Source organism: Giraffa tippelskirchi, chromosome X (assembly GCF_054371585.1).
Source record: "Giraffa tippelskirchi isolate mGirTip1 chromosome X, T2T-mGirTip1v1.2.pri, whole genome shotgun sequence".
NCBI lineage: Eukaryota > Metazoa > Chordata > Mammalia > Artiodactyla > Giraffidae > Giraffa > Giraffa tippelskirchi.
In genome coordinates, this window is record NC_137289.1 from 24,087,829 (window position 1) to 24,113,547 (window position 25,719).

Here is a 25,719-nt window from a genome sequence, read left to right on the forward strand (position 1 = left end):
TCTCTAGAGGAAGAGTTCTGTCTTTACAGCTTTAAAACCAGTTCATCAGTTTTGGCTTCACATATTTTTCAACTTTATTTTTTGGTAAATACATATTTGATATCGCTACATATTTCTGGTGGATTAATCCTGTTGTCATTATGCATTGCCGCTCTCTGCCTCTGGTAATTTTCTTTGCTTTAAAGTTTACTTCATCTGATATTAATATAGTTATTTCTAGTCTCCTTTGATTAATGTTTACATGATATATCTTTTCTCTCCTTTAACTTTTAACCTGTCTATATCATTATATTTGAAGTGAGTTTCTTATAGACAGCGTAAAGTTGAGTCATATTTTTACATCTACTGTTCTCATCTCTGTCTTTTAACTGATGTATTTAGGGCATTTACACTTCATGTGATTATTGATATGTTAGGGTTTAAGTCTGCTACATCACTTTTTTGTTTTCTGTTTGTTATGGTTTTTTTTAATTTCTATGTTTAAATAATTAATTAATTTGCTTTTCTGTGAGTTACTTGAACTTTTTTAGGGGTACATTTTAACTGTTCCCCATCTGACCTTCATTCATACTAAAAGTTTGGGGGTGATCACATTACTGCTGGGCAGTGGTGAAAGTCCTGCCTCTTCCTCTAACACCTCTCCAGTGGAGAGGGGGAGGGACACGTTATTGCTGGGAGGGTGTGGAAATCCAGGCTCTTCGGGTGATCACCACTAATGGGGGCAATCATCAGCAACCAAACAAGAATGAAATCCCAGTCCCTACATGGTCTTCTTTTTATTTATTTATTTTTGGCTGTGCTGGGTCTTCATTGCTGTGCATGGACTTTCTCTAGTGTGGCAAGTGGAGGCTGCTCTCCAGTTGCAGTGTGAGGGCTTCTTATTGAGGTGGCTTCCGTTGTTGGGGAGCACAGGAGTGTGCAGGCTTCAGTAGCTGTGGTGCATGGGCTCAGTAGTTGTGGCACACTGGCTTAGTTGCCCCACTGCATGTGGGATCCTAGTTCCCAGATCAGGAATCGAACCCATGTCCCCTGCATTGGCAGGTGAATTATTAACCACTGGACCACGAGGGAAGTCCCTACGTGGTCTTCTTTGGTGCCACGAGAGTGAAGGTTTGGGGACAGTACCTTACAACCTTGTAAGAAGTCTAGGCTTCTCATTCCGCCTTTGCTGTGTGTTTAACATTTTCAAAACAAAATGTTTTGAGGAAGAGTCCTATGCCATTTTTATTCTTATTCCTTTGAGTGTAATTCCCCTTACCCTTCCTGTGTGAATCATGTATGAGTTTCCTTTTAGGAACTTTTCTCTTCCCCAGATGTTCTGAAGTTTCAATGCTGTGCCCTAGGTTTAAGGTCTTTGAACACTCACTATGTTGGACCCTTTGTGAGCACTTTTAATCTGAAACTCATGTTTTTTGGGCCTGGGAAATTCTCTTATGGTATTCATTTGATAATTTCCTGTCCTTCAGTTTCTCTTCTTTCTATTTTAGGACAAAGGATTAATTTTTTGGATATTAGATTTCCTGAATTGATTTTATAAGACCCTAATATTTTCTGCTAATTCCTTATCATTTTGTTCTACCTTTTGGAAATACATTTTCTGTTTTTTTTTTTCTCAATTTATATTGAGTGTTTATATCATGAAAAGATGTTGAATTTTGTCATATGGTTTTTATTTTTTATTCTCTTAATGTGATATATCACATTTATTGATTTGTGTATATTGAGCCATTCTTGCATACCAGGAATAAATCCCACTTGATCATTGTGCATGATCCTTTTAATGTGCCATTGGATTTGGTTTGCTAGTATTATGCTGAAAATTTTTGCACGTATATTCATCAGGGATGAAGTATTCTTTCCTCACAGTGTTTTTTAAAACTTTTTTGGCCACGCCACATGGCATGTGGAATCTTAATTCCCCGACCAGGGATCGTATCCTTTGCATTGGAAGCATGGGGTTTTAACCACTGGACTGTCAGGAAAGTCCCTCTCATAGTGTTCTGTTCTGGCTTTGGTATCAAGGTACTGCCGGTCTCGTGTAATATGTTTGAAGGTGTTCCCTCCACTTAAAATTTTGGAAGATTTTGAGAAGGATGATCATTAATTCTTTAGAGGTTTGGTAGAGTTCACTTGTGAAGCCACCTGGTCCTGAGCTTTTCTTTATTGGGAGGTTTTTGATTACAGTTTCAGACTTCTTAGTCATTATTGGTATGTTCAGAATTTCTATTTCTTTATGATTCAGCCTTGGTAGGTTATATATTTTTCTAGAAATTTATCCATTTCTTTTGGATTGTCCAATTTATTGGTGTATAATTGTTCACAGTAATCTCTTATGCTCCTTTGTATTTCCATAGTATCAGTTGTAATGTATTCTCTTTCCTTTCTGCATTTATTTATTTGAGTCTTCTCCCTCTTTTTTTTTGGTTAGTCTAGCTAAAAGTTTGTTAATTTTGTTTATATTTTCAATGAGTCAAGTCTTAGTTTTCTTAACGGTTTCTATTGTTTTCCTATTTTCAATTTCATTTATTTTTACTCTAATCTTTATTACTTCCTTCCTTCCGCTAACATTGGGCTTAGTTTGTTCTTTTTCTGGTTCCTTGAAGTGAAATGCTATTAATAGGGTTTTTTTTTGAGAGCTTACTTTTTTCTTACTGTAAACATTTTTTAGCTATAAACTTCCCTCTTAGAAATGCTTTTGCTGCATTCCATAAGTTTTGGCAGGAATTTTTTAGAGGAAAGGAAAGGAAAATGTAACTTTACAATTATATTAATTCTATAATATTATATTTTCTCAAAGAAAAACTGTCACTCTTATAAAAATATCCAGTCAACAGTTTTGTACCCTGACTGTGGTGCTGTGCTGTGCTTAGTCACTCAGTCATATCTGACTCTTTGTGACCACACGGACTGTAGCCCGCCAGGCTCCTCTGTCCATGGGGATTCTCCAGGCAAGAATACTGGAGTGGGTTGCCATCCCCTACGCCAGGGGATCTTCCTGACCCAGGGACTGAACCCATGTCTCTTGGGTCTCCTGCATTGGTCAGTCAATTCAGTCGCTCAGAATTTTGTGTATTATCTCATCAATTTCTCATAATAGTTCTCAGTGGTCAATACCATTATCACCCCATTTAACAAATGAAGAAACCAAAGCTTAGAGAGATAACTTGCCTAAGGCCGTATATTAATAGCTAGTAAGTTTCAGAACAGAGATGTAAGCTGAGGTGTGCCTAATGTCTAAACTCAAATATTTTGTCTTTCACTACATTAATTCTTCTAACAACCATATCCTGATCAAGCTTAGCCTTTCTTTTTCTAGTTGCTGAAATGTGAGCTCCCTGAATATTGAATTTATTGTTCCAGATAGGTACCTCAATGGTTCCCATCAGGATGACTATACACCACCAAAACTACTTGCTCAATTTTAGTCTCCATTCTAATAATTCTCAAACTTTCCAAATTTATTTTATTATCTTCTGAGATTTACTTTGATTTTCCAAATTCTTCCTATGTCTTCTTTCACTACAGAGTAGCTGCCAAGAGCTTTCACCACTTACAGAATTTTTCTACTAGCATATTTCCCTTTGGTTTCTATATTTATAACTTTTCACTTTGTCTGACTCCAGCTTCTCCGGCCTTCTGTGCATAGTTCCAGGTTGATTTCATCTGAAAAATATGTAACTGGCTACATATAAACCATCCAATTTCATCTTTACATTCTGCTTCTCTCACACATGGCATCATTTTCCATAAGAGAGGTGTGCGTGCGTAGCAGACCACATATAATGGTAGCTTTTCCTTGCTCTACTATTACATCAATTTCTTCCCTTACCCACCCATTGCTATGTGCTATCTTCTTCAATTTTATCAATACATCTGGCATTTCATTTCTCTGCAAGAGTTTGAGAAGAAAATCATATACCAAAGGCTTTTCTTCATCCAGACACATTTCGCAGCCTTTGACATTTAAAGAATTTCAGAGAAATGCTAGTACTTGTCAGTCAAATATTGCCTATCCTTTGTTACTGTTTGTAGCACTTTGAGGAGTGTGAATTCTGCCAATTTTAGCACTGTCTGCAGCTAGATTCCTTGTGTCACCTTGATTATCATTTCCTTTCAGGGGCCATTGAAAACAATAGCCTTCAAAGCTTTGCTGAAGCTGCTATCCTCCAAAGTTATGTTGAACTCAGCAGTGAGGCTGGCAGGGCTGGGAGCATTTCTCTACTTCAACAACTGGATCCTGCTGCTGCTCACTTCTGGAGCTGTCATGTCAGTTCCTCTATCAGCTGTCTTTTTCTCCTTTGATTTGGTGCCTCAACATAAAGCTGTGGCCCATCCCTTCTCTCTGCTCCTAAAAAATTCTGAAAAAACTCTATGATCCAAATTTCTCTTTCTGCAGTGTCAATGTGTCCAATTTGTCCACTAAGGCCACCACCAGCCAATATTCTTCATTACTCACCCATTCTCAAATGTTCATAGTTCCACCTTTAGTTTTCCCTTAGCTTTTTGTTTTTCACCTATGTCCTTGACTCTGTGTATAACTTCTCCTTATTTGTTCTTTGATTTTTGCCATTTTGCTTTTGTTCTTTCTCTCTTTGCCCTCCATTATGACACACCTGCATTTTGGAATTTGTGTTTGACTCTATAAAGCCATTGGTTTGGCTCTTTCCCTTGGAGACTTTCCTTGAAATGTTATTTTGCAGGTCTCTCCTGTCACATCCTAAAACTGGCATGAAGCTTCTGAGAATTTATTCTGGAAAAAATAGTAATACATGTGCATGAAGATATAGATGTACAAGGTTTTCAACACAATAGTGTTTACATTGTAAAAAATTAGGCACAACCAAAATTTATATCAAAAAGTGATTAAATAAATTTTGGTGCTGCCTTACAATGAAACACTAAAAGTACATTTGAAATAACAATGTAGAGTTATATTTATTGACATTGAAAACTTCTTCAAAAATTTTCATGGGCAGGTTACAAAGTATCAATACACTATGATTATATGTATCATATTATATATGTGGTATATTTATTAAACTCTACTGAATCTAGTCAGGCAGATTTCAATATCAGCTTGATGATTTATTAGCTGTCTGACTGGGAAAATTATTAACTTCCCTGTGTCTTGATTTGCACACTTGTAAAAATGAAGATGCCCCTTCACAGATCACTGCCTTGTCATGGAGAAGGGGCTTGCATAACTCAATGAAGCTATGAATTGCCATGTAGGGCCACCCAAGATGGATGGGTCATAGTGGAGGTGGAGAGTTCTGACAAAACGTGATCCACTGGAGGAGGGATCACCTCAGTATACTTGCCATATACAAACCACCCCAGTATACTTGCCGTGAGGACCTCATGAACTGTATAAAAAGAGAAAAAGATATGACACTGAAAGATGAGTCCCCCAGGTTGGAAGGTGTCCAGTATGCTACTGGGGAAGAGCAGAGGATGACTACTAATAGCCCCAGAAAGAATGAAGCAGCTGGGCCAAAGCAGAAATGACACCCAGTTGTGGATATGTCTGGTGAAGAAAGTAAAATCTGATGCTGCAAAGAACAATATTGCATAAGAACCTGGAATGTTGGGTCCATGAATCAAGGTAAACTGGACATGGTCAAGCAGGAGATGGTAAGAATAAACATCGACATCTTAGGAATCAGTGAACTAAAGTGGACGGGAATGGGTGAATTTGATTCAGATGACCATTATACCTACTACTGTGGGCATGAATCCCATAGAAGAAATGGAGTAGCTCTTCCCCTCTCAGAGGATGAGATGGCTGGATGGCATCACAGATGCAATGGGCATGAACTTGGGCAAACTCCGGGAGATGGTGATGAACAGGGAGGCCTGGTGTGCTATAGTCCATGGGGTCACAAAGAGTTGGGCACGACTGGGTGACTGAAAAACAACAACAACAAAATGAGGATGATAATAGTATCTAATTCATAGGATTTATGTGAGGATTAAATGATATAATTCATGTTAAGTGCACAGGACAGTGACTGGCTATTATTTACAGTCCAGTTGACTCTTGAACAATGCAGGTTCGAACTGTTCAGGTCCACTATACATAGATTTTTTTCCATAATAATTCCTACAGTACAACATGGTCTGATCCATGGTTGGTTGAATCCACAGATGTGCAACTGGGGTTATAGAAGCCTGACTGTAAGTTATACATGGATTTTTGACTGCATGAAAGATCAACACCTCTAACTCCTGAGTTGCTCAAGGGGCAACTGTATTTGAAAATTAAATAAAAATGTATATGAAAGTGAGTTGAAGAGCAGAAAGTGACTGAAAGGTGATTGATAAATATTGAAACGTATTATGGCTTTGTACTGATCATTTTGAGTATAGGAGAAAGGTCTCCTAAACTCTGAGATGTTCCATCCTCATGATATGTCACATAAGGATAGGAGGCCTTCCCCTCATAATAAGGGAGGAGAGCAAGGGCATTGCTACCCACAGGAAGTTACAGGAGTTTTCTCAAAACTCAAATGTTTATGTCTATCATTTTTGACAAAATCATGGCTTAAGTAATTTCTTTTGTGCAATCTCTCATATGCCCTCCCTTTTTTGCAGTGTCCAATCAGAAATCAGGGCCTTCATTATCATCACAGGACAAAGTGATTGTGGGGATTTCTGAGAGTTTGTGTCACACAAGTTGGCATGTGGGATAGAGAACTTTGTGTAAGGGGAACTTTGGGCTGTGTGTGAAGGAGACACAATCAACCTCAACTATTTCAATATTTGATGTTGTTATCATAGCTAAAGAAGTTTGTCGCAGAAGGTCTTCATGGAGCACCCAGGCCATCTTCTTGAGCAGGAAGCCATTTCCCATGGGTGGGAGAACTGCTCTTTTTTGTTTTCTCAGCATTCTTCGTTTGGCCGTTTCTTTTCTTACTCAATTTTCTAGACCTTAATTGTTCCTAGACTTTATAGTTACAGTTCCTAAACTTTAACTATTCTGACATATTCATTTTTAGGGGACAAATTATTTTATTAAAAAACAATGCTTTTTTTTTGTGGGTGAGGGGAGCAAGAAGAAGCCTGTTTTCGTTCAGCTTAATTTTTCTTCCAAAACAAGGCAAGCCAGCCATTGGAATCTTGCTGCCATCCCTCTGGTCCTCCCATCCTAAAAATAGGGGACTTTTCCCACACACCCCCAGAGACAGGAGGGACTATCACACTGGTGCTGAAGGACCTAGGGGCTGCTGGGAGTCCTTATTCCTTTCCAGAACCATCCATCCCTAGTAGCGCGCAGAACCTGAAGCCTGGGCCAAGTCCCTGGTCTTTTCTTACAGTGCACAGAGTTTTTTTTTTTTTAAGCCAATCAAATCCCAGAAAAGAAGAGACAACAAAGCTAGAATGTGAATATAACTTTAGTGGACCAATAGTAAAATGCAAGAAGCTGCCCCCACAAATGCTTTTTTATAACCATCTGTAATTAGGGGTTTCCAAAGGAATAACGAATGCCCAGCTAGTGCTCAGGGTTATATGGTGGGTATTTGCCAATTTTATGAATATTTGTCAAGAATATATGGCAGGGATATGACCTAGCAATCCCACTGCTGGGCATACACACCGAGGAAACTAGAATTGAAAGAGACACACGTACCCCAATGTTCATCGCAGAACTGTTTATAATAGCCAGGACATGGAAGCAACCTAGATGTCCATCAGCAGACGAATGGATAAGGAAGCTGTGGTACATATACACAATGGAATATTACTCAGCCATTAAAAAGAATACATTTGAATCAGTTCTATTGAAATGGATGAAACTGGAGCCCATTATACAGAGTGAAGTAAGCCAGAAAGAAAAACACCAATACAGTATACTAATACATATATATGGAATTTGAAAGATGGTAACGATAACCCTATATGCGAGACAGAATAAGAGACACAGATGCATAGAACAGTCTTATGGACTCTGTGGGAGAAGGCGAGGGTGGGACGTTCTGAGAGAATAGCATTGAAACATGTATATTATCATATGTGAAACAGAACACCATTCCAGGTTCGATGCATGAGACAAATGCTCAGGGCTGGGGCAATGGGATGACCCAGAGGGATGGGATGGGGAGGGAGGTGGGAGGGGGGTTCAGGATGGGGAACACATGTAAACCCTTGGCTGATTCATGTCAATGTATGGCAAAAACCACTACAATATTGTAAAGTAATTAGCCCCCAACTAAAATAAATAAATTTATTAAAAAAAAAAGAATATATGGCAGGGAAACATCAGTTGAAGGTACATACATTAACCCAGGGAAATTTTTGTGTTACATATGAGTAAAGCTTTATTCTTCATTTATTCAATAAGCACTGTAATATCCTACAATGTAGGAGGCACAGTGTTAGATACAATGAACTGAATACATAGTTGAAAGAGATACAAACTGTTTATAGAGTCTGGTAGGGGATACAAGCAAGATGTGTAGGATGTAATGAGTATCACAGAACCAAGGAAACTAATTGTTCTAGGAGTTTCAGGAGAGACAGTGATCTCTTCTGATTGAAGGATTCATGGAGGAGTTAGCATTTGAACATATTGAAGGACAAGATGGAGAGGCATTTCAAGGGAATGAAATGGCATGAGCAAACACTGGAGAAAAGTAAGGTGTTTTTGTTTTTTTTCCAGGAACTATACACAGTGCTGGAGAAGACACTTGATAGTGCTTGGACTGCAAGGAGATTAAACCAGTCATTCCCAAAGGAAATCAACCCTGAGTATTCTTTGGGACTGATGCTGAAACTGAAGCTCCAATATTTTGGCCATCTGATACAAAGAGCTGACTCACTGGAAAAGACTCTGATGCTGGGAATGATTGAAGGCAGGAGGAGGAGGGGGTGAGAGACGATGAGATGGTTAGATAGCATCACCGACTCTATGGACATGAATTTGAGCAAACTCCAGGAGACAGTGAAGAATAGGGGAGCCTGGCGTGCTGCAGTCCATGGGGTTGCAAAGAGTCGGACACAGCTTAGTGACTGAACAACAATAGTGTACAGTACATACAAATAGGAGGGGCCAAATATCTAGATTGATCAAATCACAAATGTCTGTCCCTGAAAGGACATTTGAGATAATTGAATGGCATTTTCTAGGTGAGGAAGCAAACAACTTTTTAAAAAGTAATCAAGCTGATTTGTACTACTTTGAGGTTGACTATACATAGCTTTAAATGTTAGGTAAAAGATATTTCAGCTCATTTGATAGGCAATGGAAAACACTGGGGATTTTTGATCAGCAAAGTGACAACAACAGATATAATGATAATAGCTCATTATAATAAATGTATTGTACATTTACTATGTACCATGCCTGGGGCTAGCTTATATGTGGTACTTCATTTACTGTACTCTGTGAGATAGATATCATTATTAGCCATATGTAATAGATGAATGAAATAAGGATCTTCGAGATTAAATGATTTCCTCAAGTTCACAGAGCTCATAAATAGTATAGCTGAGATTTGAACCCAGTAGTCTGGCTTCAAAATCTAAGTCCTGAATGATAGTGCTAAACTACCACCAAGGTGATGGATGTATTAGGAAGTGGTAGTAGGCCAGAGGAGGAACGGGAATAGGAAAAAGAATAGATCAGTTAGGAGACCATTGAAATAATTCTGGCAAGAGGTGTTCAGTTCAGTCACTCAGTCATGTCCTACTCTTTGTGACCCCATGGACTGCAGCATGCCAGGCCTCCCTGTCCATCACCAACTCCCAGAGTTTACTCAAACTCATCTCCATTGAGTCAGTAATGCCATCCAACCATCTCATCCTCTGTCATCCCCTTCTTCTCCTGCCTTCAATCTTTCCCAGGTCTTCAATCTTCATCAGGGTCTTTTCAAATGAGTCAGCTCTTCACATCAGGTGGCCAAAGTATTGGAGTTTCAGCTTCAACATCAGTCCTTCCAATGAACACTCAGGACTGATCTCCTTTAGGAGGGACTGGTTGGATCTCCTTGCAGTCCAAGGGACTCTCAAGAGTCTTCTCCACCACCACAAAAGCATCAACTCTTCGGTGCTCAGCTTTCTTTATAGTCCAACTCTCACATCCATACATGACTACTGGAAAAACCATAGCCTTGACTAGACAGACCTTTGTTGGCAAAGTAATGTCTCTGCTTTTTAATATGCTGTCTCAGTTCAGTTCAGTTCAGTCGCTCAGTCGTGTCCGACTCTCTGCGACCCCATGAATTGTAGCACGCCAGGCCTCTCTGTCCATCACCAACTCCTGGAGTCTACCCAAACCCATGTTCATCGAGTCGGTGATGCCATCCAACCATCTCATCCTCTGTCGTCCCCTTCTCCTCCTGCCCCCAATCCTACCCAGCATTAGGGTCTTTTCCAATGAGTCAACCCTTCGCATGAGGTGGCCAAAGTATTGGAGCTTCAGCTTCAACATCAGACCTTCCAATGAACACCCAGGATTGATCTCTTTTAGGATGGATTGATTGGATCTCCTTGCAGTCCAAGGGACTCTCAAGAGTCTTCTCCAACACCACAGTTCAAAAGCATCAATTCTGCGGCGCTCAGCTTTCTTCACCGTCCAACTCTCACATCCATACATGACCACTGGAAAAACCATAGCCTTGACTAAACGGACTTTTGTTGGCAAAGTAATGTCTCTGCTTTTAAACATACTATCTAGGTTGGCCATAACCTTCCTTCCAAGGAGTAAGCGTCTTTTAATTTCATGGCTGCAGTCACCATCAGCAGTGATTCTGGAGCCCAAAAAAAGTAAAGTCTGACACTGTTTCCACTGTTTCCCCATCTATTTCCCATGGAGTGATGGGACCAGATGCCATGATCTAGGTTGGTCATAACTTCCCTTCCATGGAGTGTCTTTTAATTTCATGGCTGCAGTCACCATCTGCAGTGATTTTGGAGAACAAAAGAGTAAAGTCAGTCACTGTTTCCCCATCTATTTGCCATAAAGTGATGGGACCGGATGCCATGATCTTCGTTTTCTGAATGTTGAGCTTTAAGCCAACTTTTTCACTCTCCTCTTTCACCTTCATCAAGAGGCTCTTTAGTTCTTCTTCACTTTCTGCCATAAGGGTGGTGTCATCTGCATATCTGAGGTTATTGATATTTCTCCTGGCAATCTTGATTCCAGCTTGTACTTCATCCAGCCCAGTGTTTCTCATGATGTACTCTGCATGTAAGTTAAATAAGCAGGGTGACAATATACAGCCTTGACATATTCCTTTCCCTATTTGGAACCAGTCTGTTGTTCCATGTCCACTTCTAACTGTTGCTTCCTGACCTACATACAGGTTTCTCAAGAGGCAGGTCAGGTGGTCTGGTATTCCCATCTCTTTCAGAATTTTCCAGAGTTTGTTGTGATTCACACAGTCAAAGGCTTTGGCATAGTCAATAAAGCAGAAATGGAGGTTTTTCTGGTACTCTCTTGCTTTTTCGATGATCCAGTGGATGTTGGCAATTTGATCTCTTGTTCCTCTGCCTTTTCTAAAACCAGCTTGAACATCTGGAAGTTCACGGTTCACGTATTGCTGAAGCCTGGCTTGGAGAATTTTGAGCATTACTTTACTAGCATGTGAGATGAGTGCAATTGTGTGGTAGTTTGAGCATTCTTTGGCATTCCCTTTCTTTGGGATTGGAATGGAAACTGACCTTTTCCAGTCCTGTGTCCACTGCTGAGTTTTCCAAATTTGCTGGCATATTGAGTGCAGCACTTTCACAGCATCATCTTCTAGGATTTGAAGTAGCTCAACTGGAATTCTATCACCTCCACTTTCTTTGTTCGTAGTGATGCTTCCTAGGGCCCACTTGACTTCACATTCCAGGATGTCTGGCTCTAGTTGAGTGATCATACCATCAATGATTATCTGGGTCATGAAGATTTTTTTTGTACAGTTCTTCTGTGTATTCTTGCCACCTCTTCTTAATATCTTCTTTTTCTGTTAGGTCCATATCATTTCTGTCCTTTATTGAGCCTATCTTTGCATGAAATGTTCCCTTGGTATCTCTAATTTTCTTGAAGAGATCTCTAGGCTTTCCCATTCTATTATTTTCCTCTATTTCTTTGCACTGATCACTGAGGAAGCCTTTCTTATCTCTCCTTGCTATTCTTTGGAACTCTGCATTCAAATGGGTATATCTTTCCTTCTCTCCTTTGCTTTTCACTTCTCTTCTTTTTACAGCTATTTGTAAGGCCTCCTCAGACAGCCATTTTGCTTTTTTGCATTTCTTTTTCTTGGGGATGATCTTGCTCCCTGTCTCCTGTACGATGTCACGAACCTCCATCCATAGCTCTTCAGGCATTTTGTCTATCAGATATAATCCCTTAAATCTATTTGTCACTTCCACTGTATAATCATAAGGGATTTGATTTAGGTCATACCTGAATGGTCTAGTGGTTTTCCCTACTTTCTTCAATTTAAGTCTGAATTTGGCAATAAAGAGTTCGTGATCTGAGCCAGTCAGGTGATTAGGACCAAATCACATGTGGGAGTTATTCAAATAGAAGAGAGGGAGAGACTCAAGAACTGTTTTTAAAAAAGATCTGATAGATTGGATGCGGTGATGGGAAGGAGGAATGAAAGGGGTTGGGAAGCTCAATGAGTCAAGAATATGAGATGATTTTCAAAGAATGGGAATGCAAAATTTAAAAACCATCAATATAAATTTAATATCTGGAGAAAGAAAAATAACAGCTTTGCCTTAATCAGTTATGATCAAGTCAGCTTGGGCTTCCTCAGTGGCTCGGCAGTAAAGAAACTGCCTGTAATGTAGGAGAAACAGTAGACGTGGGTTCAATTCCTGCTTCAGGAAGATCTGCTGGAGGAGGGCGTGGCAACCCACTCCAGTATTCTTGCCTGAGAATTCCATGGTCAGAGGGGCCTGGTGGGCTACAGTCCATAGGATCGGAAAGAGCTGGACACAACTGAAGCAACTGAACATGCACTAATGCAAGTCAAACTTAAAACATTTAGTCCTGAGACTTGAAGAGTGAGATTGATGAGCCAAAGCATGTTCAGTAAAAGCTGACTAGGATAGTGAAGGGACTTGATGGCTAACAGTCATAGAAATAGGGCTTGATTAACTTGGAAAAAGGGAGGCACAGGAATGGTCATGATAACTGTTCTCAGACATCTCAAAGGCTGGAAAGAAGAACAGATTCCTCTCATGTTTTTCTTTAGTAAGATATCATGAAGCAGAACCAGGGTCGATGAGTAGAAGGAACCAGGAGAGAGATTTTTGGCAGAATTCAAGGAAGAAATATATTGAAGTGGGAGGCATGCCAACATGGAAAGGCATAGTACAAGATGTTGGTGGAATGAATGCCTTGGGAAATAGTGGTTAGCCTGGCCTTGTCTCTGTAAATTATCTAACAATTACTGAATGACAACTTGTTGAAGAGGCTGTGAGGGAGACCAAGTAATAGGTGGGTAGCTGGACTAGGTAAATTTTATAGGTCACTATAGCACTAAGATACTTTGGAAGTGCAGTTGGAGAAAGTTTGAGAGCTTATTGGTTCTCAAGTATGATGAAGTGAAAGCTTTTGGTAGAATTGAGGACCAGCTGTCTTTGTAAAGACAGTAACTGTAGTATATGTGGTTCTAAAATTGAAAAGACACAACTCAGTAAGATGCTTTCCAGTGACTGAAGGACATTCCCAGAAAAGTAGGGTGCCACTGTGGGCTCAGTCACCACTGTTGGTCAGTCATTTCTAGGGTATGGTAAAGTCAGTTGAATCTTTTGAATTTTTTTGAGGGAGATTTCTCAGTGACTGTTGATAGAAACCAGGAGGCTGAAAGTATTCAGTGACTCATGCAGCAAAAGGCAGAAAGAGGTGCAAATATATCCAATTGGCACAAAACCATGTTACTTCCAACAGTATGCAAATATAGGACTAGAGCACGTGGCCCGGAAATAATACTTTCCTGCCTTCTCGCTGCTAAGGCTGCCTGTGTCTACAGGGTACTGCTTATACACATGTTTTTATTTGCCTCAGATCCTACCCTTAAGTTGATTGCTCCCTTCCTCTGGCCTCAAAAAATGGTTAGAACCATAACGATCCTCTTTCCAGGCACAATCTGCTGCTCGGTTCACGGATCTCTCTGGAACAAAGATAATAAATAGGTTTAATCTTTTGGGCCAATTCTGATTGAATGGTAGTGGCTGCATAGGGTGAAGTCATTCAAGGTCTCATCTGAACACAACAGGAAGGAAAGCCAGGACTGATTCATGATGTGTAGGTCTGGCATGGGTGCTGGACAGCATGCATGCCTCCAAATGTACTACTTTTGGGGTAGAAGAGAAAGTGTACAATATATTTCTGCCCCAAACTATTATTATCTGTGTCACGCTAGGCTTAAGGGTTAGAACACACAACTACTGATCCCTAGGCCTCATGTAGTTTCTGACCATCAGAATCAAATATAAGTTGATCATTGATTCTGGCCACAATATTGTTTCCTAAGTGTACTTAAAGATGAGTCCTGGCTCTGGTCACAGATTGAGCCTCAAATCTGGCCACAGATGGCACCCTAACTCCAGACGTAAATGATCATTATCAAAAGGGTTAAGACAAACCTCTTCTCACCTCTGGAGACACAATTCAAGACCTGTATTTTACTAGAGGTGGGTCAGTAGCTGTGCCTTTTGTCGGTGAAGGACACTGCATTATTGATATAGCAATATGCCTGTCAGTGTTTCTTCTTCAATTATCTAGCTGCAGAGAACACAAATGCTTTATTGCTGGGGTAGACAATCTTCTCCTGAAAGAGAAGAAAAAAGGAAAGAAAGAAATGAAACTCAAGTGAAAGAAGTAATTTCTGGTGACTGTGAAAACATAAAGAAAATGCTTGAACATGATTTTAGATGGATCTGTTAGTGTGGCTGATGGAAGGAAGATTTCTTGGAAAGGACGTCTGCTGTTAGTACTGCTGGGTACAGAGCACATTAGGGGGCAAGGAAGCCAGGAATCATGTGCTGGAAATCAGTTTCTATTAAATGAATAGGCTTCACAGAGCTACCAAATCCAGTCTGGATAAATGGTTTTGTAGAATAATAATTTTTTAAAAAAATCACGAAGTGACTTGATAAGGTAGTAATAAAGCTGTCAGAGTCTCTACTTGGACTGAAGTTGAAGTGTAATAGGGGATTTTAAAAAAATGTCTAAATCTTTGCAGGAGGTGGAAGAGGGAAGCTCAGGAATGAGAACTCTGTGTGAATCTTGCACTTGGGGGGCTGAGGAGGTGGGTGCTTTGGAATGTGTGAAAACAGCTCTGCCCAATAGAATTTCCTGCAGTGTTGGAAGTAAGCTGTATTTACACTGTCCAAAATGGTAGCCACTGGCCACCTATGGCTATTGAGCACTTGAGATGTGGATCGTGTATAGATGACTTAAACTTTTAATTTTAGTCATAATTAATTAAAAATTACATAGTCACATGTGGCTAGAGGCTACCATGCTAGATGGCATAGCACTCAAATGTAGGTCAGCATCCAGATTCAGGAGTAACAAAAGTCTAAGGAAAAGACAGAACAACCAGCAAATCCATATGTCTGTGTGCAATTTGCATCTCTGTTGAGAAGAATAGGCTGTTGTTAGCTGTAGACAGACTGGCCCTGCACGTTGATTTTAAAAAAAAGTGTGTTTTATTTATTTATTTATTTATTTAGTTTTTTGGCTGTGCTGCGTGGCATGTGGGATGCCACTACTCTGACCAGGGATCGAACTCGCACTCCCTGCATTGAAAGTGGGAAGTCTCAATCACTGGGCCACCAGGGCCGTCCCTGTACCTTGATTTTATGTGAGAGCATGCCAGTCTTGGTGGAGCATGTGTCTCTGTGATTAGTATAAGGCTATGGAAAGTTCAAGTACATTATTTTTTACTAATGGGCATTAATGACTTTAATGAAAGTAATCTATCTTGTTTGGTGCAGAGAAATGGATGTTTCACAAAAGAAATGTAAATAAAATTTTGATGAAAGAATTTAGTAATATTTCTTCCCTGCTCTGGGTATAATAACCCAAGTTCTATTTTTATGTGGGGCATTTATAATCCAGTCAAAGAAAAAAACTTAATATCTATTTCAATATCATACTATGGGTGACTTGGACTACAGAATGAAACAAGAAAAAATGATATGCCAGAGGCCAAATTAATGTCTTTGGCTATAGTTTGGCTAATGAAGCAGATCTTAGACTTGATTGTCTATTTGTCCCACTGTCATTTAGTGATTATAATTCTGAGGTTCAGGTCTTGCATTTGCAATAGTTGCCCTATGTGCTACCTTTATGCTTTTAAAAATTTCCCACTTTATCATAGTGCATTCATTCAGAAAACTTATAGAAGTCTAGTGTATCTGGTGGATTGAGGATAATGGGAAATCATAAAAGACAATGCTGGGGCCTGATCGTGAAGGACTTTCAAGCCATTTTGAAATATTTAGACTTTGTCGTAGGAGCAGTGAGAGTGACATGAGAATTTTCAAAAGCTTAGGTGCTTCTGTGTGAGGAATGATTTGGAGAGCAGGGAAGATGAACCCCTGAGTGGTTAGAAGTTTAGTGCTATGGTTAAGGTGAAAGGTGACGATGATAATCTAAGACGATGGGGGCAGGCAGTAGAGATGGAAGGGAGCAGACAGATTCAACAAACAATTGACATAGCATTAGCCAAACTTGATGAGTGACCAAGTTCCTGGATAAAGAAGGATCAGATTGTACTCCCCTTGGGTAACCTTTGCTCTTGCTCTCTGCTCTTCCTGGGACAAGATTAGATGCTCTGTCCCCCGTCCCCTGCAAAATAAATCCACCCACTTCCCAAAACATTAATGGGGAATGAGCTTTTTTGCTGAATACGTCACTATGGAATAGACTGCTGGTTACACTGCACACCACAGAGTAAAATTGAATCTAATTCTCTCATTGGACATCTCTTTACCAGTATTTCCTGGTCATCCGTTTTCCTTCCTCCACTGGTCCTGTCTTCTCAACTCTGTTCTCTTGCCTCCTCCTAGATTCTATTTCACATCTATCCTCTTACTTATAGAGAGCAATTTGCCTTTTTTCTGGGTTTCTTTAACTTACAGCCTCATATAGCAGCCCACACATTTTGCTTGAGAATCATAGTCTTTAGAAGGCAGGGACATGATAAATAGAAACCAGTTTTCTTTTTCCTCAGATTTTAATACAGCTAGATACTGGCCTACTGCTGATCCTATCTTTATTCAAAATTTGGATACTTTGTTCAATGTGTATTTTTACATTATTTTTAACTCAAAAATCTTGCATTAAAATATTATTCATCTTATTTCAGAATCTTGTTGCCCCTTACATTTTTATAATAAATTTTTGGAAATTTATATTTTGTTAAAAATATAACAAATAGCATTAAGTGATTCAAATTATAACTGAGAAGCAAGAGTGAATCTACAAAACAGGTAGTGTCCAATAAGTCTTCTTTTTCTCATACAGCAAGTAGAAAGGAAAAAAAAAATTCCTGTTACATTGCAATATAGTCTCTCACTGTTTAGTTATGTACTTAAATTTTCCCCTGAAGTTTTGCGTGCAAGGGCAGTACCTTACTTGCCCTGGCCTTTGATGACTTGTAGGGAATTTAGAAATAAATTTTTGTGCTTTATATAAGTATAATTTTCCAGAAATATAGATTTTCATGGGCCACTCAGTCTGACCTTTTGCATATGCATGCTTCTTTCTACCCACCAGAAGTCTAGTGCAGTGGGAGAATTCATTTTTACTCATTGGACAAACATTCTTTTAGCTCCTATTTTATTCCAGGCACTGTGTGATGAAGAAGATCTTTTTAGTGGATGAAACAGAGAGGAAGCAAATAAACATGCAAAAAAATCACTTACGACATTTTTGGGTTTTTTTGACCAATAGGAACAAAGTACTTACTATGCTAAGTGTCAGGGATAATATGGCTTCTGGCCCTATGGAACTGACATTCTTACAGGGGAAGAAAGTGAAAATGTTCAGCTTGTTTTTGTTGTTGTTGTTGTTGATAATGATAAGGTGATTTAAATGTAACATTACTTAGAGAATAGCATACAGAATACTGCTTTGCTGTTATCACTAGAAAAATGATTTTCTTCCAAAGCTTAACTCAATTAATGTCTCACCTCCCCCAGTATGCCAGAACCACGAATCCTGCAGGCTGTTAGTTATGCATTAAATTCACCTTCTCATATTCATGATGGCTAAATCATTTTTACTTTTATATTGCCTTCTTCCTGATATTTTGCCAAATTCACATATGCATAGGAAGAAAGTTGATATTTTCTCTCTGTTAGCACGAGATGCTTTATTGCTGAACTCAATGGCAGCACATTAATTCAAAGGGAGAGAGGCCAATGAGACTGGAAATCAAGCCCTTCAATTCCAAATTTCCACATTTATTGCATTTGAGGATGCCAAGGCATAATGATAAAGTATTTCAGCAGGCAGAACTCACAGTTTTAAACCTATTTACTCTGCTGTAGCTGAATGTCGCTGCATATGACAAATGTTGTGAATAAGTATGTTTCAAGGCCAAAGAGCTCTATGAGAAATCCCATCATTTTAAAGATCACAAAATCATTTCAGAAATTGAACAATATTACAGCAGCTTAATAGCAAATTTGAATCTTGTGTCTCCAACAAGTCAAGTCCTTTAAAGCAACCTGTGGGTTGTTTAGGCATAACAGCCAGCATTCTTTTCCTTTGGACCTTCCAGTAACCAAAACTTAAATTCTCCCAAGAAGAGAATCAACTCACAAGTTGATTATTAACAAAATGTTCAAGGTTCTCATGGTGGATGAGCTCAGGAAGTGAGGTGTTGTTATCATGAAAGAATCATTTTGAAGGACCAGTGGACCCATCATACAGTTTGAGATTAGGGAATTCATTTCTGGCTTTTAGAACCCGAATCCTTCATGTAAATCAGTAACAATCATTACCTGAAAAGCAGTGATTACTTCCAAAATTTAAAAATACAATCAAAGCCTAATAAAACAAGTGCCTGAAATCCCTCCTATTTTTTTTAACTTTTATTTTGTATTGGAGTATAGCCAATTAACAATGTTGTGATAGTTTCAGGTGCACAGAAAAGGGATTCAGCCATACTCATACATGCATCTATTTTCTCCCAAACTCCCCTTCCATCCAGGCTGCAACATAACATTGAGCAGAGTTCCATGTGCTATACAGTAGGTCTTTGTTGGTTATCCATTTTAAATATAGCAGTGTTATTTTATATGTATACATCAGCCCTATGTTCTAAATTTTCTGGGATGAGAGCTTTAAAAAAAAAAACTGTCCTCTTAGGCTCATTAACTATTGACATTTCCAAAACACTCCTGCATTTTCTCATGCAGATTGTTATCTCCCTGGCAGCTTTTTATATTCTGAGGCAGTATAAATATCTTTCATAAGATGGCATGAGCCAAAGTTGGTGTCAGATTTGTTTACCATAATTGGGATTTTCAGTTTCAGAAAATATAAGGAAATCATTGCTTTGGAGCCTCTCTATGTCAGGGGGATGCAGACAGAAGGCAACCCAAAACTTACCTGGCTTTCCCGACCTGGCTATGATCGAAGGGACTCAACCTTTAAGTCTGCTTTTGGGAAGAGAGTAAAATAGGAGGGAAAAGTAAAACCACCTGGGAAAAGATATGGCCTTTACTGTGTGCTTTAAGGAAGAAATGTGATGCATATTCCTTACGTGCCTTGTTTCAACCTGAACCCAATCGCACTGGTCTATAAAGTACTCTTTGGCTTTGCTGTCCCGATGTTTTAATTTACTGGTGATAAAGTCTCCCCCCAAGCGTCATCAGCTTTTAATTGTGAAAGCATCCCAGGGTTGGTGGTGTGGTTTGCACACACCCTAACTGAACTGCTAACACACCCTGAAATCTCGGCAGGATTAATTTTTTCACAGTTTGAGAGATTTTTTTTTTATCAGATTAATTACCACCTCCTGTAGTCCAATCCCTCACTCTCTGCCAACACACCCTAAGAACATAGATCTATTCCTGGAGCTGTGAGAAATCTGTCATGATGCATTTAGTTGAACACAATTTTATTTTATTTTTTTTTATTTTGGACAAAACTAGGTTCCTGGAATAATCTTTGCTGGGCTGGTGGTTGAAAATTGAGATGTTACATTGAAATAGGTACAGTGCTTTCAAGCAAACAGCTAAGTGCTTTTGTTTGAATTTTGGGTTTATTACTAAGAATAGCTGCATTTAATGGGCATTTTGTCTGGTTTAACCCCTCCAAAAGGACTTCATATAGGTCTACTAGGTTTTTTTCCTCCCTTTATCACTGGATAATCACGCCTTGTTTCTCTCTTAAAATGTGAAAACCTTTTTGCATATATATGGAACCTCTGCAGGCTTCTACCATAACAGTCTAGCCAGTCCCTATTGTGACTAGCAGAGCCAGATGTAGAAACTATTAAAGTTCATGCCGAAAGTAAATAAATAAACAAACAGATAGTGGAGAAGGGATTCCTAACAACAGAATGCCAACTGATAGATGTGGAGGGAGTGGTGGAGTTGGGAAACCATTGTAGTAGAGAAGGGTTCAGGAAAGAATCATCCATAGATGCTAACTTTGGCAGAGAGAATCTCAATGAGGAGCTAGATATATGTATGTTCTCCAAGTGTTTCCTCCTAGATTGCTTTTTGGTAATGAAGTGAAAAAGAGTACACAGCAGGAACACTGAACAATGCCTTGACCAGTTTTCAATCTCACAGACAGACATTGTGTCCTGCAAACATGATGCTCTGAGTGGGACACATCACTTGTGTGGTTTTCTGGCTGGGAATGGATTAACCAAATCTAATCCTAAGAAAGACCCAGACAAACGAAAATTGAGGAACAGTCTGTAAAGTAGTAGGCTTCTACTCTTCAAATATGTCAGTGTCATCAAAGACAAAGGCTGAAGAACTGTTTGAGATGAAAAGAAACTAAAGGGACATGACAACTAAAGGCAATCATGACGCTAGGTTGCTTGAGGAACCAAAATGCTATAAAGGACATTATTGGGACAATTGATGAAATAATATGAGCAGTAGATAAGATATTGTATTGTAACAATGTTACATTTTGTGAACTTAATAACTGTGCTGTGGTTATCTAAGAGAATATCTTTGTCCTTAGGAAATACAAACTGAAGTATTAGGGGGTTAAGGGAATTGATAGATGTAATCTACCTTAAAATGGCTCAGAAGATAAATTATATATGAATATATTAAATAAATATATATAAATTTCTATATGGAAATAATTATATGTGACAAATTATATATATATACATGTAGTATGTCAGAGGGCATCAGAGGATGAGATGGCCGGACAGCATCACTGATGCAATGAACATGAACTTGGGCAAACTCTGGGAGATGGTGAGGGACAGGGAGGTCTGGTGTGCTGCAGTCCATGAGGGCACAAAGAGTCTGACACGACTGGGTGACTGAACAACAACAACAACAATATATGCTGCTGTGCTGTGCTTAGTCGCTCAGTTGTGTCTGACTTTTTGCGACCCCATGGACTGTAGCCTGCCAGGCTCCTCTGTCCATGGGGATTCTCCAGGCAAGAATACTGGAGTGGGTTGCTATGCCCTCCTCAAACATATACATATATGTATGTATATATACAGTCTGCTTTTATTCACTATTCTATCTGCATTCCAAAACAAAGCTGTGTATATATACATATGTATATGCATATATACACACATACACACACACTCATAGAGAACAAGATGAACCTGGGTAGAGTATCTATGCATATACTCTATGTTTTTGCAACTGTTAAGTTTGGAATTGTTTTTCAAGAATGATGGCACTGATTCCCTTGTAAACTGTGGATTCCTATTGTCATTCTGTCTCTGACATCACTCCCACTACCATTCACCCTAACCTGTCAAGTCATCTTCCTCGATTCCTACCTGGATTTCCAAGTCCACCTCCAGTGTGGCATCCTTCTATGCACCACTTCCTCTTCTGTGTCCCTCTAGAATGACTGGTCTCAATATCATTTGGCCTGAAGCCTGAGCCTGTCACTTGGCCCTGTTTGGGGATTCAAACAGCATAGTGGCTAAAACACAGACTGTGGAGTCAGATTGTCTGAGTTCAGGTCTCATTTCTGCCACTTACAATCTAAGTCCTGTTCCTTTGACAGGAAGCAGCATTTCAAGAGGGCGAAAGAACACTCACTGGGGGTCCAGAGGATTGATTCTAGGTGTCCCTTTGTCATAGGGGAGTGACTTTCTGAGTCTTAGTTTTTTCACCCATAAAATAATGGTGTTGGATGAATAAGTGGTTTTCCACCCTGGCTGACATTAAAATCATCTGGGGAGCTCTGGTATATACATAGAATATATCTTTAAAAATCTGATTTGATTGGTCAGGAGTGAGTCCCAGGCATGATAGCTTTTAAAAGATGCCAGGCGATTTTAACATATGGGTTAAAATTCACAGGTTGAGAACCACGGAGGCAGGTGGTTTCCAGCTTTACAAGTCTATGACTCTATGCAGAAGTACTGCTGTGAAGTCTTTGCTGTTGGTATTGAGACCCTTTCTGTCTCCCCCACAATGTGTAGCCTAGGGCTTGATTGCACGGCAGGGACACACAATACCAATATGTTAACTGAAATAATAATCAGCTAAGATTTCCCTCTTTTTCTTTTCTCCAGCTAGAAAGAGACATCTTTGACAATCTCAGCATCTTGACAGAATGATTGCTGCCTCCTAGAATCCCCCACTAGCCATAGGAAATTAGCTGTAGCCGTGTATGCTCTTAATGGGAATCTAGCATGTCAATGGGCTATTTCTGTCATTGTGGTTTAGTCTGATATTCCAATATGCCCCTGCCGCTTTTCATGATCTTAGCAAAAAAAGAAGAGGCGGCAGTTCCCCCTTGGTTCACATTTGACCAATTGCTATGCTTGAGGCAATCACAAAACACCATAGGTGTTGAAAATGATTAGGGACAATTAAGATAGTGCAGCCTCCAAGGAAAAAGCCACTATCAAGTCTTCGATCTCCTGAATGCGTAAGTTGTGTGTTCCTGCAGCTGCAGTGACCTAAAAATATCTAATACTTAATTACTTCCAAAGTGTCAGTCTTCATAACTGGGTATTAGAATGTTCTAATTGATAGCACAGCTGCTGCTTCCCTGCCTGACACTGGCATATGGCTTACAATACTCTACCTTAATCAGTTTTCTTTCTTCGTAAAGCTCATTTACTGCAATCTACCTAGACTTGGAATTAATGCACCTTTTTTGTTGTTGTTGTTGTTTTTGCAGTTTACTGTTTCCTTCTTTGAGTGAGATGGAAAAATACCAAGAAAGAGAGAAAGCGGGAAGGAGTGGGGGAGGGAAGGAAGGAAAGAGAGAGAGGAAGGCCAGAAAAGAGGGAAGGGGAGGACAGGAGAGGGAGGGAGAAGGAGAGAAAAGGAAAGTAAAGAAGAAAAAGAGAAAAATAGGTCAGAGGACTATGGCAACTGAATTGTGTTGGAAAACATTCTATTTTGCTTTCGCATTTCACTTTAAGAAAATCCTATACATTTCCAGTCGTCAGCTAGGGTCACCCTCATTATCCTTAAAATTGAAATAAGTTTGGCTGGAACCTCTATCAGGCTTTCCTCTGGTAGCTCAGCTGTAAAGAATCCGCCTGCAATGCAGAAGATGATGGCTCATTCCCTGGTCAGGAAGATCCCCTGGAGGAGGACATGTTAACCCATGCCAGTATTCTTGCCTGGTGAATCCCATGGACAAAGGAGCCTGATGGGCTACCGTCCATAGAGTTGCACAGAGGCAGACACAAATGGAGTGACTTAGCACACATGCACAGCAACTCTATCCCAGAGATCATGGGAGGTCTGAAGCCCTGTGTAAGCTGTGAATTTCCAGGGTGCTGACGCCATACAGTCTCCTGAAGCCCTGAGTGCTTGCCATTTGGGAAGCTTTTTTATTTCAGGGTCTTCTTACTGTGCTGTACATACTCTTTCTCTTCTATGCCATGTTGACTCAAACTCAGAACACAATCCCTGTTCTTCATTTCCCAACAACCCACTGACACAAGGAAAGTGTGGCAGATGTTACTGAAGCTTGGGGGATGTGGAGAGATGCTAGCACAGTGGCAAACAACTTCAGATGGAGTGATGGCCATCCTTGTCCTTTCAAGTCCCTAAGCCATTTCTGCAACCCAAGCTCCAGTCTCTCACCATGTGGGTTAGCTTCCTTCCTCTCTATTCATGGCCTCATCCCTTTTCTTTTACTTTTTGCTTTGGACCTCTCAGGAGGAATATAAAAGTATTACAGATTTTCTTTGTGCAGAACAATTTGTCTGTCTCTAGGGTCAATACTAACTCTAGAACTTAGCTCTGTGCCTACTCTTAACTGTGCACTTACTGCTTAAAAGGGCCCATCTGATTGGGTTTGTTCTATAGCATATATATAATTAACGGCCTTTCCTGGTGGCTCAGATGGTAAAGAATCTGCCTGCAATGCAAGAGCCCTGGGTTTGATCCCTGGGTTGGGAAGATCCCCTGGAGAAGGAAATGGCACCCCACTCCAGTATTCTTGCCTGGAGAATCCCATGGACAGAGACTGTAGCCTGATGGGCTACAGTCCTTAGGGTCACGAAGAGTCAGACATGACTGAGCAAGTAACACAAATACATAAATACACACACACACACACACCTCTCTAAATTTATAAAATGTATATGGTATACCAATTACAACTTAATCTTTTATTTTGCAATTGGATTTCCTATAAAAACAGACTCCTAACTTCTGTGCAGGGCTGTAGTGTCTTTCTAGCCCTAACTAATTCTCTACACAGCTGTCAAATGAATCTTCTAGAAACTTTTTTCATGTTAGGTCTCTGTATACCACTCTTCATTAATCTGATGATCTGGTGAATATTTAAATGTGAGTGGTTGATAATGGATTAATGTACTATGCTCAGATAACATGCATTTTATCAGGGACTTTTAAGTCTTGAGCTAGAGAAGTGAGTCATAATCTAAAATATATGATATAATTAGAAGAGCTCCTAGAATAGAATAAGTGCTCAGTAAGGGTTAGTGATGAAGATTGTTATTGTTATTATATTATTGTTGGGGATTTGGTGCAGTGGCTGTGTCAGTGAGAGGAAGGTATTGATAAGTCAAGGGTACTTGTAGGGGCTGCTCAAATTCCTTTATTTAAACAGCTTATTGTTCCTGTAAGTGATGTCAGAGCTAGGATTCACAGCAAGTAGCCTCTGCTGTTGTCACCACTGCCCACCAACTTTCCCTGACCCAGTCAGGTGTGTGTGTGTGTGTGTGTGTGCTCATGCTCAGTCGCTCAGTTGTGCCCAACTCTTTGTGACCCCTTGGACTGTAGCCCACCAGTAGCCCACCAGGCTCCTCTGTCCATGGAATTTTCCAGGCAAGAATACTAGAGTGGGTTGCCATTTCCTCCTCCAGAGGATCTTCCTGACCCAGGGATTGAACCCATGTCTCTTGTGTCTTCTGCATTGGCAGGCGAATTCTTTACTACTAGCACCAACTGGGAAGCCTGCCCCAGATAGGAATTACCATTAAATGAACTTTCAAACTCTTCAGTCTTCCACATAACATCTTGCATGATCAGACCCCTCTATTTCTCCAAACTTCAATTCCTCTGCACCCATACACAGAATTTTATGTTCTACTT

The 25,719-nt window shown here is 39.8% G+C and overlaps 1 protein-coding gene across 4 annotated transcripts in view; it reads left to right on the forward strand.

Moving 5' to 3' along the window:
• The window catches only part of SMARCA1 (SNF2 related chromatin remodeling ATPase 1), a 777,971-nt gene that overhangs the window by 173,157 nt on the left and 579,095 nt on the right, over positions 1 to 25,719 (forward strand). The window contains exon 26 of one of the 4 annotated variants that reach the window (XM_081565723.1): positions 8,660 to 9,335. The exons of the other annotated variants lie outside the window; for them this stretch is intronic. Within the exon in view, the coding sequence (XP_081421849.1) occupies positions 8,660 to 8,872 (213 nt within the window). The 3' untranslated portion in view covers positions 8,873 to 9,335. Of the gene's footprint in view, positions 1 to 8,659; positions 9,336 to 25,719 lie in introns of those variants that run through there. 4 annotated transcript variants of the gene reach the window in all.